Genomic DNA, 14,949 nt, shown 5'->3' on the forward strand with positions numbered 1-14,949 from the left:
TAGCTTTTAGTGAAACACTCATTACCAGGCGGAAACACTCATTTTGTGTGTGTGTGTGTGTAGGATTTCTGTCACGGTCAGGTGATGTGGCCTCCTCTCAGCGCTCTGCAGGTGAAAATGGCTCCAGCAGGCAAATCTTGCAAGCAGGTATGTCAGGAGGAGCAGCTGATCTGCGAGCCATCCTTCTTCCAGCACCTGAACAAGGACAAGGATCTGGCCAGGTGAGAGTTTAACTGGAAATACACAGACGTCAGCTCAGACATCAGCTCAGTTTCATTTCATCTGCTTTCATTGCCTACGGTTCAAGAGGCTTATACTGTCATTATGACCTTGATGTAGTACAGAGTGAAATGAAACGATGTTCCTCCAGGATCCTGGTGCTACATAAAACATCACAGGATTAAGAGCTAAATTACAGATACATAAATATTGAGCTGACCAGCACGGTTGGACAATAATCCACTTCAGGGTCATACAGTAACCCTGCTTTTTAACACAGTATCTCTACCATTGAAGATTTTCTTATATCATGTCCCCAAGTGTTTAGATAATGAAATCATTTGAAAGAAATTCTTCTCCAAAAGTCTAATCTGAGCTACAGCTGGATTTTGTGCACTGCTGAATATTTACTGATCCATTGAAAACACTTTAGACACGGTCACGTGAATAGAAAGTGATACTGGGTTGTTCAGTTGTGCCACTTTTTGTAAGGTACAGTTCACTCCAAAACTACTGGAACGCCAAATATTCGTTTGTATTATTCTACACACCAAAGATATCTGGGCTGGAGATCAAAAGATGGATGAAAAAGACATTAGGATATTAGATTCGATTTTTTATTTTATTTTTTTTTTGGTATTTATATGTAGATGTGTTAAAGAACATAATGCTTTGAACCTTTTGTATCAGAAGGGTGAATGTAACGACTCGATGGGTTTCTTGTAGATTTCTTCTTCTGTGATGCTTGTTCAAGCTTTTTTACAGAGTTTGATTGTTTCAGGAGGGTTTCTCCTTCCTGTCTCCTTTTCAGGAGGTAAAATGCTGCTCATTTGGGTTAAGGTCTTTTGTTTAACTCGGTCAGTCTTACACTTTTTTCTCCTCTGTGTTGGCAGTGTGTTCTTGTTCCATGATGAAGTTCTTTCCAGTTAGATTGGATGCATTTCTCTGTAAATTAGACTTCAGACCTCTGAATTGATTCTGCTGCTACCGTCATGAGTTACAGCATCAGTAAAGACTAGTGAGAATGTTCCAGAAGCAGCCATGCAAGCCCAGTCCATGACACTACCACCACCATGTTTCACAGACGAGCTCGTATGTTTTGGATCATGAGCAGATCCTTATTTCTCCACACTTTAGTAGAGGTTCACCTCAACTCCAGAACTTTTGTGCCTCATCTCTGTACCTATTTGTGAATTCCAGTCTGCTGGTGATTGTGTCTTGTGGTATGGCCTGGATATTTCTGCTCCCTAAGTATTTTTTCCAATGATGGATTGCGATATCTTTACCCTTCCCTCGTGAAGGCTATTGATGTCACACTTGTCATTGTTATTTTTAGGTTTTTCTTCACAGCTCACGCAACGTTTCCGTCATCGTCTGCTCTTGTTTTCTTTGGCCGACCGGTTTCAGTTCCTTTTCAGGACATTTGTTTGTTGTTGAACATTCATTGCTCTTTCTGATCCTCTTATTGTCTAACAGCAAATCTTCACAGGTGAAACTAAAGGTGCAAACCAAGCCTAGATGTTCAGAGCATATTTTACTGTTTGCACAATCAATCTAACAGGACACACGTAAGCAACTAAAAACACCTGTCAGTCATGTGTTCCAATATTTGTGCTCGACTAGAAACTAAGTGGTTTGATACAGAATTGAACACATCTGTATATAAATACCAGAGAATACAAGCTAAAAATTCTAATCTCTTATCTCAGAAAACCCAAATGCCTTCAGTTTCCAGCACAGACAAATGAACGTTGTCGTTGCAATACTTTCAGAGGGAACTGTGAGTTGGTTATAACTAGCTATAAAAAGTTTATGATGTGTAATAATTAGACTAGATTCAATTTTCTTGTATGTTCTGTTATGAGTATTGAGCTGCTGAACTCATTCTGCAAATAGCAAAGCTTTTTCACCCAAAAAAGTATAGGATTTAGAAAGGTCACTAGAAATAGGAGCTGCAGGAAGTAAAATCAGCTCTGGGTTTCGGTGCTGAAAAAGTTCAGCCTTATTCCTGTTCTTCTAGCCTGTAATCTTGACATGACTAATCCAAAATGAAACATGCCACTAGAGGGCAGTGTTGTCATGCTAATAGGTCATCGTTCTCTCTGCAGTGTTTGGCATGCTTTTATCATCTCCATCAAGTCTGAACCTGCTGAATCTCTGTCTCTCTCTCTCTCTGTAGGTTTGGTGTGGAGTGCAGGACGGTGGAGAGTGTCGGGGACATCGTGGTTCCTGCGTTCAGCGAGTCGTCACGTCACTGTGTGCTGCAGGCTGATCTGCTGCTGTTCAGCTGTGCGGGAGCTCACCCTTCACTCCAGCGTGTCTGCCCCTGCAGGGACTACATGAAGGGCCAGGTGGCTCTGTGCAAGGACTGCTTATAACACACACACACTCACGCACACACATTCCAGTGTTTCCCCTTTTAGCCCTGGGTCGGGGTCCCCATCATTTTAGTGTCAGACAATGTTTTCATATAGAACGGTTTCTACTGCCTGTGTACAATAACCAGCTCCCCACATTTTTAACGGAAAACTACTGTCCATCAAGAGCAAGCGAAACCGCAAGATATTTAGTTATCACGCACATGTCATTTATTAGGTAAGGTTTTCCAAAAAATGGAAATGTCTTTTAGGAAAGAGAAAAGGTTTGCTTTGTGAAGCTCGTTAATTCGGATCAGAGATTAGGGATCATTGATCATTGTTAGGCTGATTTCTGCTTTGGTTTGAAACTTCGGGGTCTGAGAGATATAGCACAGACATGGAGGAGACAAATACCCCGTAATTACAAATTCCCTCTAGTTACTAAATCCCAATAATTTGCCAATTACAAATAATTGCTGATTTCCAATAATTACTGATTCCCAAACATTTCAAATGCCTGCTAATTTACCAATAATTTCCAGTAATTACCAATAATTACCATTTCTCAATAATTCAGTTCCCAATAATTACAAGTTCCCAATAATCACCAGTAATTACCAGTTCCCATTACCAGTTCTCAATAATTACCAGTTCCCAATAATCACCAGTTCCCAATAATCATCAGTAATTACCAGTTCCCAATAATCACCAGTAATTACCAGTTCCCTATAATTATCAATTCCCAATAATCACCAGTAATACTAGTTCCCTATAAATACCAGTTCCCAATAATCCCCAGTAATTGCCAGTTCTCTATAATTACCAGTTCCCAATAATCACCAATAATTACTAATTCCCGATAATTACCTGTTCTCACTAATTACCAATTCCCAATAATCAACAATTACTAATAATTACCAATAATTACCAATTCCCAATGATCTCCAGTTACTAATTACCAATAATTACTGATAGCCAATGCGCACTAATTACCACTTTCTAATAATAATTAGCAATAATGTCAGATTTCTACTAATAGCCAATAATTGCAGATTTCTATTAATGACCGTCGCCCACTCTGTGTCCTTGGGGGTCCAGCGGAGGGATCCTGCGCTCTCTCTGCCACAGCCTGGGTTCTGTTACTAAGAAGAGAACTGACCCAGTCACTGAGGGGTTAACTCTAAGTGCCGGTCCCAAGCCTGGATGTGAGGTTTGCATCAGGAATGAATCCGGTATAAAACCTGTGCCAAATTTAATGAAGTCTATTTTTAAATAGAATGCTGTGGCAACCCTTAACAGGGAGCAGCTCAAGGACAACAACAACAACTGCCCACTAATTACCAAGTACCCACATGTACCAACTTCTATTAATTGTGTCTTTATCGAATTCTTAATAAATTACTAATTGCCGATCATTTCAAACATCTGCGGATCCACTAACTGCCAATTTCCATTAATTACGATCGCTCAGTAATTAGCATTTACCAGTATGAACCAATTCCCAATTCCAAATAATTCCTAATTGACAATGATTTTTAGTCATTTTCATTTCCCACTAATTTCCACTCAATTTCCAATAAAAATCAATCCCCAATTATTCCAAATGCTCGCTAATTAGCTGCAAGGAATTGAGAAAAGTGTCTCTGAACTCCAGATAAATCCTGAGGAACTGTCACTAGTTCAATTCTCAGTCCTAAACCTTTGTTAAAGAGATCTGCGACAAATATCATGCTGTCTTTAGGTCTGATCTGTTGTGTTTGGTTTAAAACAAAAAAGGTCAGGTTGATACGAGGGGAAACACTGCACACCTGCACACATGCTCCAAGCTGAAGCTTTGTGTGTTTCACAAGAATTTCAAAAGGGACAAATACAAAGGCCAGAGTGAACAAGTTGATGAGCTGTTCTCCAAAAACACGGCCTGAAATACTTGAAGGAGGCACGCAGGATCCCCGGACCTCGTCACTGCCCCGTGTGTGTGTGTGTCGCAGGAGACGCTCCAGCGCTGCGCTCTTTAGATTTTATTCTATTTTATCCAATCCATCTCCTGTTCGCCGCGGGACCAACGTGTCCAGGAAGGAACTTGATTAATGCATCAGGAGAAGGTTGGAGACCCTGCGTGTGGAGGATTTTTTTTTTTTATCAGACTGCCTGCACTGCACTGCGTTCCCATGTACATAGAAATTTTAAACTAGGAGTAAATGTGTTGCAGAGTACCCACAATGACACACACACACACATTTTCTCGGTCTTCTGTTTCGTGGCCTGCTTTTAGCAAACAACGAGAACACGTTCTGGTCCTCTGTGATGTGATTTAGCTCCGCAAGCCGCACTCTCCCGAACCCAACTCATTCAGTCCTCCAGAGTTTTCTTTCGAGATCATATTCAAATCACTCGGAAACGAAACCCGTGACGTTTAGATTGGTCGTCTCAAATCTCATGTACAAAATATATTCAAAAAAAAAAAAAAAAAAAAAGGAAAGGAAAAAAGAAAGAAAAATCCACTTTTTAAATCTACAAAAAAATTTGTTTTATTTTAAATTTTATTTTATTTATTTATTTTTTATTTTTTTTAAGCAAATCTTCACTAAGCGTCAGATCTTTTCCTTCTTTCTTGAGTGAAAGTGCACTACGCAAAGCTTACGTACTGAAAAATCAGATATGTGACACTGTACAATTGTTCATAAGGATTTTTTTTTATTTATTTTGTATAAAATATTATGTCTGGTGATTTTTTTTTTTCCCTTTAATTTACATAGAGTATAGTTTTTTTTTTTGCTTTACAGAAGGATATATTATTTATGCTAAGTTAAGTGTGTTAAAAGCGTGCACGTGCTTGTCTAAGACAGACCGACAGACGTAGGACGTCAAGGACGATGGCACAATCGGAGAGATCGCCTTTTTCAACTTTTTATTTTATTAATATTGCTACTATTATTGTTATTCTTATTAATGTTATGACTAAAAATACACTGGAATGATCGGAAATCGTTTTTAAATTATTCGTCCCTTAAATAATGCTGAGGAAAAGGATCGTTTTTTCTTTTTTTTTATTCTTTTCTTTTCTTTTTTTTAAGACTACTGATGGTAAAGAGTGATGTGTTGATTTTATTTTATTTTAATTTTTTTTTAGTATATATATATATATATAGTATCATTTTTCCCCCCTCAGTGTCCCTGTTGTGGACAAGCAGTGCACCTTGTTTTATTTTATTTTATTTTATTTTTTTAAGAAAACCTCATTTTTAGCTTTTGTGTGTCACATTTGCACATTTGTATATACAGACGGGTTTCTTCGCTTGTTCTCTAACTTATTCCGTCTTTTTTGTCCCCCCTCCCCCCTTCCCCTGCACCAAGATCTCAGTTTGTATATAATCGTGACGACCTTCAGCCAAGCTACTGTTTTTATTTTCTGTTCTGATGTGCCTTTTCCCCTGAAAGCCGTGTCGAGCAAGTGTAGTCGTGTAGAACGTGTAGAATGGAAAAAAAGGAAGAAAAAAAAACCAAACAGAGCCGTTTTAATCCGTTAAAAAATGGATCGGGTTTTTTTTTTTTTTTTGCCAAAAGTGGTAGTTAGAAATGTAAAAGCTGGTCTTTGTTTACAATGGTGGATGAAGCGTGAAAAAGGTGCACGTGTGATGAACAGCCTAGTCACAGCTTCGTTACAGCTTCGTTAATGAGATTAGAAGCTTTAGGTGCAGTAATTACGCAAAGTATTGATGCAAAAATGCAAACCTGTTTACTGCTAGATTTTTATTTTATTGTTTTGTTTTCGTTTTTTTTTTTCCCTCCACGTGTGTGGCTCAACCTTTTCATCGGGTCATCTGCTTCATGTGTTTCATGTGATGATAGAAGATTAGAGGACGAGTTTTTTAAAAAAAATAATAATAAAAAAAAAAGTCATTTTGGTTTTTTTTTTTGATCAATACGCTGGATATATCTTTATTTTTCAATAAACTCTTTCTGTGACAACAGAAATTTCAATATAATATCTATGTGCACTCTAAAGCAGCATATATTTATATATCTGTGTGTGTGTGTGTAAATGTATATATCTTGGGGCTCCTTGCCAGTTTCTGTCACACACAGGTGAGAATCGAAGCCATGCAGAGATGCCTTCAGCTTTGCGCACGTCTTAAACCACACAGTGTGCAAACAAAACTTGTGGGCTTTGAGCTCGGCCATGTTCCTGGCAAAGAACTGAAGGAAAAATCCCTAGGAAAATATACATCTTCATAAACGAGTCAGAAACCTATTGACCGTCTTCATGTACACACAGTTTCTAGTTGCAAAAACAAAACATGATTTTACATGACTGTATTAGCAGAAAAGGCAAGTCAAGACTCACTCTATTGCACGTAAAAGTCAACTAGCTACTAACACTAGCGCACCCATGGTCACTACGTCATTATTGTTCTATTTGCTACATGTGACGCTCAGATACGTGACAACAGTCTCAATAAATATTATATAGCTGAAAAAGGCTAAAAAAAATGAGCACAACACTTCACATCCTCTGGAGTCGAAGGTAAGGCCTCGCATGTGGGATAATACACTCGCTCTGTGTGCTAACTACATCCACAATAGAATGGGCTGAGGTGTTTGTTTGTTTGTTTGTTTGTTTATACAGTAGAAAACTCACTATTTGTTTGATTTCTAACTGTGTGGTCAGTTTGAAAGGATTTAGAGCTAAGTAGCTAGGATTTAGCATTCAAGGAAGAGATTTTTTTTTTTTTTGCCACATGAGCTTAAGGCTAGCTTCTAGCTAAAGCAGCTGAAGCTTTAATGTCCGAAGCGGTTTAATGTGTGGTGATAAAAAATAAAAACAATGTTATGTTTTAAGTTCCATTAACCAAATGCTAGCTCCTAGCCAGAATTATCCTGAAGAGATTTTAAGTGCTAAAGTCAATGAATAAAACTCTGAAATGTAAGCTACATGAGCCAAATGCTAGCGCCTAGGTAGGCTAGCTAGATTCAGCGTTCATGAAGAGATTTTAAGTGTTAAAATAAATTAATAGTATTATAAAAAAGTAAGCTACATCAGCCTATTTCTAGCTTTTAGTTTGACTACCTAGATTTAGCGTTCATGGAGAAATTTTAAGTGCTAAAGTAAATGAAGTGCTAAAGTAAAACTGTCAAATATAAGCTACATGAGCACAATGCTATAGCCTCTAGCTAGATTTAGCGTTCATGGAGAAATTTTAAGTGCTAAAGTAAATGAAGTGCTAAAGTAAAACTGTCAAATATAAGCTACATGAGCACAATGCTATAGCCTCTAGCTAGATTTAGCATTCATGGAGAAAAATTAGATGCTAAAGTAAAAAACAAACAAACAAAAAAGAAATATAAGCTATATGAGCCCAATGCTAGCCTCTAGCTTGACAAGCTAGAATTACATTTCATGGAGAGATTTTAAGTGATAAAGTAAATGAATAAAACTATGACATGTGAGCACAATGCTAGCCTCTAGCTAGAATTAGAGTTCATGGAGAGATTTTAGGTGCTAAAGTAAATGAATATAAAAAAATCGAATGTAAACTGCATGAGTCCAAAGTTAGCTTTTAGGTAGGCTAGCTAGATTTTTCACTCATGGAGAGATTTTAACTTAAGATTTTAAGAGATTTTAAGCTATTTTAGCTCCTAGGTAGGCTAGCTTAAATTATCATTCATGAAGAGGTTTTAGATTGCTAAAGTAAATGTATAAGACTATAAAATGTAAACCACATGAGCACAATGCTACCATCTAGCTAGACTAGCTACAATTAGCGTTCATGAAGAGATTCTAAGTACTAAAGTAAATGAATAAAAATCTGAATTGTAAGCTACATGAGCACAATGTTAGGTCCTAGGTAGTGTAGCTAGATTTAGAAATTTTAAGTACTGAAGTAAATTACTAAAACTGAAATGTAAGCTACATGAGCCTAATGTTAGCTCCTATTTTGCCTAGCTAGATTTAGTGCCAAAATAAAAGTTAAAAAAAAAAAAAAAAAAAACATACGAAACAACGAAATGTAAGCTATATGTGCCCAATGCTAGCCTCAGTAGCTAGAATTAGCGTTTATGAAGAGATTTTAAGTGCTAAAGTAAATAAATATAACTGAAATAGAAGCTACATGAGTGAAATGTTAGTTCCTAGTTGGGCTACGTAGAATTAGCACTGATGGAGAGATTTTAAGTACTAAAGTAAATCAGTAAAAGTATGAAATTTAAGCTACATGAGCCCAATGTTAGCTGCTGGGTAGGTTAGCTAGATTTATGGTTCATTAAGAGATTTTAAGTGATAAGGTAAATGAATAAAAAGATAAGCTACATTAGCACAATGCTAGCCTCTAGCTTGAATTAGTGTTGATGAAGTGATTTTAAGTGTAAAAGTAAATGTATAATATTATGAAATGTAAGCTACATGAGCACAATGCTAGCCTCTAGCTAGGCTAGCTATAGTAGAAATATCAGTTACTGCATGAGCCTAAGTATAATAAGCTACATGAGACTAACGCTAGGTCCTGGTTAGACCAGCTAGATTTAGTGCTCATGAGTTGATTAGCTTATTCGGAGTGAGAAAGTTTTAATGTTCATTTTATGCTCTAAAAGAATTTATCTCTAAAAGGACTGTGATATGAGCATCATGCAAGTTACATAAGCTAAATGCTAAACTTTAACTAACTAGAATTAGCATTCGTGAGGTGAAAAAGTGAATTAATTGAACCTTTTCTCAGAGTAAGCCCGTAAATTCTAACATTAACTTTAAGTGATTTCTAAACAAATAATAAAGTTATAAACAAATAATAAACAAATAATAATTTCTAAACAAATAATAAAGTTCATGTTCTATAAGCAATGTAAGCCTAATGCTAGCTCCAAGCTAGAATTAGCATTCTGTAGGTGATTTAATGTCAGAAATAACCAAGCAAGAAAAAAAAATCTCAACAGTGAAACGGGAACACGTTACATTAGCTTAACACTAACCTTTAACAAGACTAGCTTGGATTAGCATTCATGAGGCGTTTTGCTTATTTTTCAAGTGAAGTAACATTAATAAATGAAATATTAGCTTCAGTAAAACTCTGTAGCATAAAATGTTGCATAAGTAAGCTAAGCTAGCTGGAATTAGCGTTTGTGAGGTAAATTGACCATGAAATGAGAGGTTAAACAAAGCCTAATACTAGCCACTAGCTAGAACTAGCTGTTTGATGAGAGTTAAGCAATGCAAAAGTGAATGCTACTCTTAATAAATTGACTGGCAACCCAGAAAAAAAAAAATTAAATTGTGGCAAAAAAAAAGGTTAAAAGGTGAAATTTTAAACAACTTCTAATACTGAAGAACTGCTGCTGTAATCATTACGACTGTCCAGTGGTTATACTTTTATTCACAATATACTCATCCTGAACACTTTTTGTACCAGAATGATTTATAATCCCACAAATCAGTGCTGCCCCAAAAACGGACGTGTTCTATTTGGAGTCTGAAGTGAAAAAGTATGCAGTTATGAGAGGATTGTAAGTCAGATTATGGGAGTTTGTCAGGTTAACACTGTAAATATAGAAAAGTTTATACATTTTTGATTTGACCAGCAGTTTATTCACTAGTAACAAGTTTACTTCAAATACCTGGCTAATTTCCTCAAAACTGACATCACACAGTAAGATACTTTAGATATTTGTTTTTTTCCCCAGTAAATTGTCGACTTTTGACATGTTCTGAAACCAGAGCTGAGCTAATCATATACCATATGCTGACATTCGTATAATTTGTGCGTAAACAGACAATACTTAAAACGCATCATCAGAAGACGATACCTTGCTTTGAATGAATGGAACGTAACACATGACGACACCATTCTAACGTGTACGCCAGCCACGTCACCTAACCTAACGTTAGCGAATTCTAGCTAATTTCAATCATTTACAATGATTACGTAGCATATTTATCAAACTCGAATGTTTACTACTACCAATAAGTCTACGATAAACGATGTATAAGTATACATAATCATTAAAAATTCAACTTTTGACTTTTCAGAACAACGTAACTATATGAGTGTTTATGTACACTGTTAAGAATTAATAATCTTGTGCTAATCTTTCTGTGCCGTTCTACGCTCTCGGATGTTCTGGTTTGGACAGCTGTGTAGGAGTGTGCTTCTTGTACCTGTTGGTTCAACGATAATGTTCTATTCTACTTTCGATACTCTAATATATCTGTCCATTTTTACTGTATGAGCTGCAGGATGTGATCGTATTGCACCTAGCGGGTTTGCAAAGAGGTAGACGTCCACCTGGCAAAGAAATCCACATCCTGTAATCACTTTTAAGGAAGAAAAATGTCCAGATGAGGCAGGATTCTAGTTACAGTAACAGTGTGGCAGCTGCTTCTTCATTTGTCGCTCAAGGTGCACACAAGGATCCTGCCAGAAGATGAATGAATGCTAAATATAGTTTTGTGTCCGAGGTACCGCTCTCTATCTCTATCTCTATCTCTCTCTTTCCACTTTCTCCCTCTTCTTCTTCTACTATCCATTTCTCATGAGACATTCCAGTCTCTGATACTCCCAGCCACAGGTAATGAGTGTATAAGAGCAGGTGTGTTTTCATTGCAAGAAGCTTTCTCATCTTGACAAATGATAAATACACTCAAAACACACACTCAGTAGCTCAGTACTGTAAAGACAGGTGGTGTTCTTTTTAAACGTGATCAAGATCAGCTGCAGTAGATTTGCCAGATCTGTGAAGAACGCTCCCTTGACCCAGTTTCATATCTTCAGGACTTTTGTTCCTGTTCCTGTTCTACTTCGTCCTCGTCTTCTTCAGTGCGTCTTCACAGAACAGGGGTGATACTGGAGGCGATGAGAGGTTGTGTTGTGACGCATTGTGTATTGTGTATGTGTGTGTGTGTTATATGTATGGGAGTGTTTGTGCGTGGGTGAGTGTTTCCCTTCTTAGCGAGAATCTCTTCTGTGTGTGTGTCTATGTGGGTGGGTGTATGCAAATAGAGTCCACTGTCTCCACTGTGTGCTGTTGATCCTACTCGAAGCGCTCGTAGTGTCTGGTCTGTCTCACTCGAGGGACCATGTCAATCAGCAGCCTGAGGAAAGAGGCAGACACATGACTGACAGCAATACACCCAACACACATGCTGCAACCTGGTGTATACTGACTAGAGAATTGCATACACATGGCTGCCAAGTAATGGCAATCAAATCTTCTTTTTTTATTTGTTACTAATCAATCATTTGTCACTAGATTTATTCACGCTGTTAACTTATGACTTGAAACGGACAGAACAAACCAAAGCCTTTAAAATGTTCCTCCTGCCTTTTCCTATCATATATATATAAATAAAGAAATAAATATATATATATATATATATATATATATATATATATATATATATATATATATAATTATAAATTGGAACTCTCTGATAGGCTCTTTCCATAAGGGTGACTCTTGATTGCTAAGGTTGTCAATGGGAACTGCCGCACATGGTTTGAATCTAACTGCATCTTAAGTCATTTGACTTTGTTCTACTGGTCAGCAGCAGGACTAGGATCCACCAGGACCCAGCAAAAAGTCTCAGGAGCAGGGTGGTTTATCCTAACAGGTGCTACTGGAGCAGGTTCGATTGGTCAGAATTTTGTTGGGAGTGGGTGGGATTGGTCACAGGTACTTCTGGGGCAGATGGGATTGGGTCAAACTGCTTCAGGAGCAAGAAGGATTGGTGACAATTCCTTCAGGAGTGAGTGGGATTGGACACAGATTCTTTATAAGTGGGGCAAGGATTACATACAAAGAGGACTTTTGCACATCTGCACTCTAAAGATGGACAATACCACTGCTCTCATCACCTCATTCCACTTCATGACCACCCCGTACTGCTGCTGTCTGCACCTTGGACACTATTGCACTACACACTATTCACATTTTATAATTTTATATAATTTTGCATCACAGTTGTTGTATTTTACACTTCCTGTATGTATATTTTACACTTCCTATATACATATTCTATCATATATATATATATATATATATATATATATATATATATATATACATACCTTACTTATTTATATTTCTTATATTTTATTCTATTTTCGTATTCTTATTTTTTATATTTCGTATTTTTATATTTTATTTTTATATTTTATCCTTGTCTTTTGTTCTGTCCTTATTCCTTTTCCTTGGGTCATAACAGTCGTGTAAGCATTTCACTGCATATCATACTGTGTACGATGTATGTGACTAATAAAATTTGAATTTTGTCACAAGTACTACTGTAGCAGGTGGGATTGGTCAGTATTCTTTTGTGAGTGTTCAAATATCATTAAGGGCAGGTTGGATTGGTCAGGTCTTCTTTTGGGGGCTATTAGGATTGGTCAAAAATTTATTTGGATTAGTCAGAATTCCTTTAGAAGTGGGTAGGACTGGGGTTGGTCAGACGTCATTTAGGAGCTAAGAGTTGTTGTTCTTGTTGTCCCTGTTCAGGGTCACCACAGTGGAACATTTGGTCCGCATTTTCATAGGTTTTTACGCCAGATGCCATTCCTGACACGACCCTCCCATTTTATCTAGGCTTGGGACTGGTACTGAACTCTTCAGTGGCATGGTTGGCTCCCTGCCCAGGAATCAAACCCGGGTCATGGCACTGAGAGTGCAGGATTCTGCTGCTGGTCCACCAGGACGCCCCTTTTAAGGGCTATAAGTATTGGTCATAAGTCTATTGGAAGTGGGTGGGATTGGTCAGACTTTCTTCAAGCGTTCTTAAGATTGGTCAGAAATCACTGATGCATTGATGTTGGGAGAGGAGACCTGGGGTCTGATTCCAGTTCATCCCGAAGGTGTTCCAGAGTTCAGTTATATTTAATAACTGTAATAACAACTAACAATAGCTAATAACAGCTTGTATACTGTTAAGACAAATAAACCTTACACTCAAAACTCATCTTAGTGCATCTTTGCGATTGTGAGTAATCTCGAAAATCTCACTTGATGCCATAAGCGAGGATGATGAGTCCAATCAGCACACCAATGGCACCGTCCAAATACCAAACCTTCGGGTTGTGCTTAAACACTTCAGCACTGATGAGGATAGAGAAACCCATGACTCCGCCTACCAGTGAGTTAAAGCCTGCAGGTAAACAAACAAGCAGAACAGTAATATAGTTGGTGGCACATTACAATTACAACTGATTACAACTTGGATGTGATAAGATAATGCTTAACATCACAGCAGCTGGAAATGTTTGGAAAATATGTTTGTTTTTTGAGAAGTCTTTAGCCATTCGTAAGCTGTTTAGTCTGATGAAGACAGTCTACAAACAATTGCATTAATATAAACATGTCATTTGCCTTGCAGGCAGAACTACGCTGTTATAGAATATGAATCAACACCAATCGGAATTCTAGCCCACTCTGGTCTAATGCATTTTTATTATTTATAGCCTTCTCCTATCTTTTATTCTGATCTAATTCTCAGGAAGGACTTGTCACCGGCGCAGTAAAAGGTGCGTAATGATGGACTGTGTTAGGAGGAAATTTTTCAGCGCAGGTGTTAAATTTCACACTCTGCTGCTGAATTTAGGTGCATGTTAGTCAGCTTTTGCAGGTCTGTGCGTCTGTGTTTGCTCTACACAGTGCAGAGGGGCTGTGAAATTGGTGAAGTTAAAATGAAGATAACATTCTGCCATGTGTTGAGTGCGTTAACATAACTCTGAAAAGTCTTCTGCATATGTTTATACTGCATGTGTAGAATTTTGATCGAACTTTGTTGAACTTTCCTCAGTGACTCAGTAGAGCGTATAAGCTATCGATCTTTTTTAAACAACAAACACAATGTGTTTAAATTATTTTTACAATTTGGTTGTTTTTTTATTTGGAATGAATCATGATGGTTTGTTTTGTATATAAACCATATTGCAAAAGTTTTGGGACGTCTGTCTTTAAATGCACATGAATGTAATATGGAGTTGGCCCACGCTTTGCAGCTATAACAGCTTCAACTCTTCTGGAAAGGCTTTCCACAAGGTTTAGTAGTGTGTGTATGGGAAATTTTGACTCTTCCTGCCAAGCATTGCCAAGCTGCCGCTCTTGGGTCCCTGAGCAAGGCCCTTAACCCTACCTGCTCCAGGGGTGATGTATCATGGCTGACCCTGCGCTTAACCTAACCCCCAAGGATGGGATATGCGTAGAAAGAATTTCACTGTGCAGTAATATATATGTGACAAGGCAACTTTATGGACCTTGCTTTGTGTAACTGGTGTGCAGTCATGTTGGAACAGGAAGGGATCTTCCCCAGACTGTTCCCACAAAGTTGGGAGCATGAAATTGTCCAAAATGTCTTGGTATGCTGAAGCATTAAGAGTTCCTTTCAATGGAA

General features: G+C 37.6%; 2 protein-coding genes across 2 annotated transcripts in view; one reads left to right on the plus strand and one right to left on the minus strand.

The window, feature by feature from the left end:
* The window catches only part of mgat5 (alpha-1,6-mannosylglycoprotein 6-beta-N-acetylglucosaminyltransferase), an 80,853-nt gene extending 74,291 nt beyond the window's left edge, over nt 1-6,562 (plus strand). Inside the window, exons 16-17 of the mRNA XM_058381647.1 lie at nt 64-221; nt 2,399-6,562. Coding sequence (XP_058237630.1) covers nt 64-221; nt 2,399-2,597 — 357 coding nt within the window. The 3' untranslated portion in view covers nt 2,598-6,562. The remainder of the gene's footprint in view (nt 1-63; nt 222-2,398) is intronic.
* tmem163b (transmembrane protein 163b) overlaps nt 5,672-14,949 on the minus strand; it is a 51,576-nt gene continuing 42,298 nt past the window's right edge. The window contains exons 7-8 of the mRNA XM_058381649.1: nt 13,560-13,701; nt 5,672-11,655 (exon numbers count right to left, since the gene is read on the minus strand). Coding sequence (XP_058237632.1) covers nt 11,595-11,655; nt 13,560-13,701 — 203 coding nt within the window. The 3' untranslated portion in view covers nt 5,672-11,594. The remainder of the gene's footprint in view (nt 11,656-13,559; nt 13,702-14,949) is intronic.

Source organism: Hemibagrus wyckioides, linkage group LG27 (assembly GCF_019097595.1).
Source record: "Hemibagrus wyckioides isolate EC202008001 linkage group LG27, SWU_Hwy_1.0, whole genome shotgun sequence".
Lineage (NCBI taxonomy): Eukaryota > Metazoa > Chordata > Actinopteri > Siluriformes > Bagridae > Hemibagrus > Hemibagrus wyckioides.